Below are 2,899 nucleotides of genomic sequence, written 5' to 3' on the forward strand. Positions count from 1 at the left end.
GGCCGTGCCGTCCCCGCCCTGGTGCCCCCGTGCCGTGCCATCCCAGCCCCGGTGCCCCCGTGCTGTGCCATCCCAGCCCACTCCCCACGCGTGCCAAGGCTGCTGCCAGCCCAACACCGCCTGCCTCAGGCTCCATTCCCTCCCCGGGGTTCGGAACTGGCTGGGAGCAGCCCGTGCCCCCCAGCCGGCCCTGGAACTGGGGTGATGAGACGCCCAGGAGCACGTGGAGAAGGGCGTGCTGCAAAGGACGCCCCCACCCGCGGGGCTGGGGCACTGGGTGCCGCTGTCTGTCCTGCCGGGCGGACACACGGCTGCTCCGCGACCCCGAACCGCCCAAAGCCCCCCGGGAGCAGCCCCTGACCGGCGAATCCCCTCGAGCACTCACCGCCGCCCGCCGCCGACATCCTCGCAGCCTCGGGGGTCGCCGGGGGCTCTGGGCAGCTCCCCGTGGCATGGGAGCCCATGGCACGTCCCGGGGCTCAGCGCCGGGGGGCTCGGTGCCCTGCGCTCCCCGGGCAGGGCTGGGGGCAGCGGGGCCGCGCTGCGCTCCCCGGCATCGCCGGCATCACCACGGCAACTGCGGGCTGACTCACGCTCCTGCCGAGTGACATCAGAGCTGCGGAGGAGGGGGCCGGGGGCTGCGGGGCCATGCCGGCAGCAGATATGCCCGCTTTGGTTTTGGTTAAAGCTGCAAGGTTTTGTACGGGGAAAGCGTTCAGACGCAGCCCCGCAAGGCAGTGTCACACCGGGATCTGGGCTGTTTGGATTTTTTTTTTTTTTTCAGGAGAGCCACAGAGTCAGGAGGGGGGGAGATGAGCCCAGTGCTGGTGGCGTGGCGGGACTGGGACAGAGGCAGAGGGACAGACGAGATCCCGCTCCCCCCCACGCTGCCCTTGGACCTCAGTTCTGTTTACAATGCCCCAGATTAAGGAAACAGTGGAGAAATTACTTTGGCTTCCCTTGGCACGAAGGGAAGGTCTCCCCTTAGAGGGGATGCACTGGGCCCCTCACGTTCAGGCACGTTTCTCCTGCACATCCTCCCTCTGGACCGCTGCCCTGCAGTGCCCAGCACTTGTGTCCGGCATGGTGGCAGCTGAAAAGGGACCTCGCTTGGAAACCAGTCAGGAGCAGGCAGGAATGTTTGCTGGGCACACACACAGGGGGCTCAGCACCAGCACAAACCAGTGCTGCACGTACAGAGGTTTTTCAGAGGGATCTGGCAGCACATTTTCTCAGAGCTGGGCCGTGCAGGGTTTCCTCATGTGCCATCTGGTAGCCACAGCCAGGAGCACTGGTGGCTCCATCCCCTCCACTCACAGGCTCTGTTACACTGAGCCTGATGAGGCAGAGGAAGTATTTTTAGTGGGATGAGAGTCCTGCACGAGGCTCTGTGCTGAGCAAGAGCAGCCAGTGATGCAGCAGCTACATCATCTCCAAAAAATAAACTTTTATCAATCCTCCATGGGAGCAGCCCCCAAGGCATCACAGCCCCAGGGAACACTCCTCACCAGACCCCTCCTGGGGGCTCCTGGGCATCCCTCCTTCCACGAGGCTGGGATCAGGGAACCCAACACTTGGGGCTTTTATTTTTAGCCCAGCAAACTATAAATACAGCCCACGGGAACCCATGGGAATCTGAGGGGCTGCTCGGCCTGGGAAGTGACTTTGCTTGTGAAAGGCGTGAGAAAAGCAAGCAGCTCTGAAGCAGATGAGCCCCCTCTTGCCTGTTGAAGTGTTGGATAAATCAAAGATAAACCTTCAAGGTCCCTTCCCACCCAAACCATTCCGTGATTCTTTGCCCTGGAGGCAAGGGTGCACCTGTCACCACATTTCCCTTCACAGAGAAAAGCAAGGCACAGTTCTTCCCAAGAATATTTCTGGGATTCACATTCTCTGAACCTCAGAGGAAGGAAAAACAATTCTTATCTCATTTGCTGTGCCTGTGTTTGTGCCAAAGTAGAATGCAATGTGGAGATTGCTTACCCAGAGTGATGGGGTTTTGTTTCCTTGGCCTGTCAGGGCCAGGTGTGTGTGTGTGCCAGGACTGTTGGGTGACAGTCACGAGTTGTGTGCGGTGTGTGCAGGGTTGAGTACTCGGCAGATTCAGTTTAGGTGTAGTGTAATATAGTATAATAATAATTTTAACAATTTTTATAACCTAAAACTATATTTAACACAGTACTTAAGAGAATTAATACAGCATTACTTTCTCACACCACACATACAATATTCATTTTAATATTTGCGAAAAGCCAATCATAAAGTGCACGCATTTCTCCCACCCTAAGCAGTCTTTTCCATTTGTGTTCCCATAGCACATATTGTGAGTCTGTGAAAATTACACCAGCAAGATTTTTACAGTCATTTGGTGTGTGTCCTTCCATTGTACTTTTCAGCATTGCTTAAAATATGGGGAGCAGATACCTCTGTCCCTTATTGCTTTCCACAATTCTTTTATCTCATGAGGCGGGATAGCCACCCGTGTTCTAGGACCACCGGCTTGCTGGCTGAATAGCACAGGCACAGCTAAAGGATTTAGACTTTCTTCTTCGCAAACCTGGCCTGTGACTTCATGCCAGTCTGTTAGTTGAAAATTATCGAAAGATTTTTGTGAAAACGCGGAGGCACATCAGGTATCGGTTGTGCGGCTCGGACGCTGCGGAGGGATCTCTCGGTGATCCACATCCTCAAGTTCCGGCAGAGGGAGAGACGCGGAAGGATACATGAGGGCGCTGCAGTATTCGCCTGCTGTGGTGCCGTGACAGGGCACAGGGATGCCGGTTGTGGCTGCACAGCGGCACGCAGCGGCTCGGAACCGGGACCGGGCTGTACCAAAGCTGCGGCGAAAGCAGTGCGGGGGGGGTGGCAGGGCCGTGGCGATAGAAATGCGCATGCGTGC

General features: G+C 57.1%; 1 protein-coding gene across 1 annotated transcript in view; it reads right to left on the minus strand.

The window, feature by feature from the left end:
* The window catches only part of CAMSAP1 (calmodulin regulated spectrin associated protein 1), a 32,904-nt gene extending 32,377 nt beyond the window's left edge, over nt 1–527 (minus strand). Inside the window, exon 1 of the mRNA XM_005421249.2 lies at nt 386–527. Within this exon, the coding sequence (XP_005421306.2) occupies nt 386–454 (69 nt within the window). The 5' untranslated portion in view covers nt 455–527. The remainder of the gene's footprint in view (nt 1–385) is intronic.
* Between the last annotated feature and the right edge of the window lie 2,372 nt (nt 528–2,899).

The sequence above is a fragment of the Geospiza fortis genome, unplaced genomic scaffold (genome assembly GCF_000277835.1).
Source record: "Geospiza fortis unplaced genomic scaffold, GeoFor_1.0 scaffold27, whole genome shotgun sequence".
Lineage (NCBI taxonomy): Eukaryota > Metazoa > Chordata > Aves > Passeriformes > Thraupidae > Geospiza > Geospiza fortis.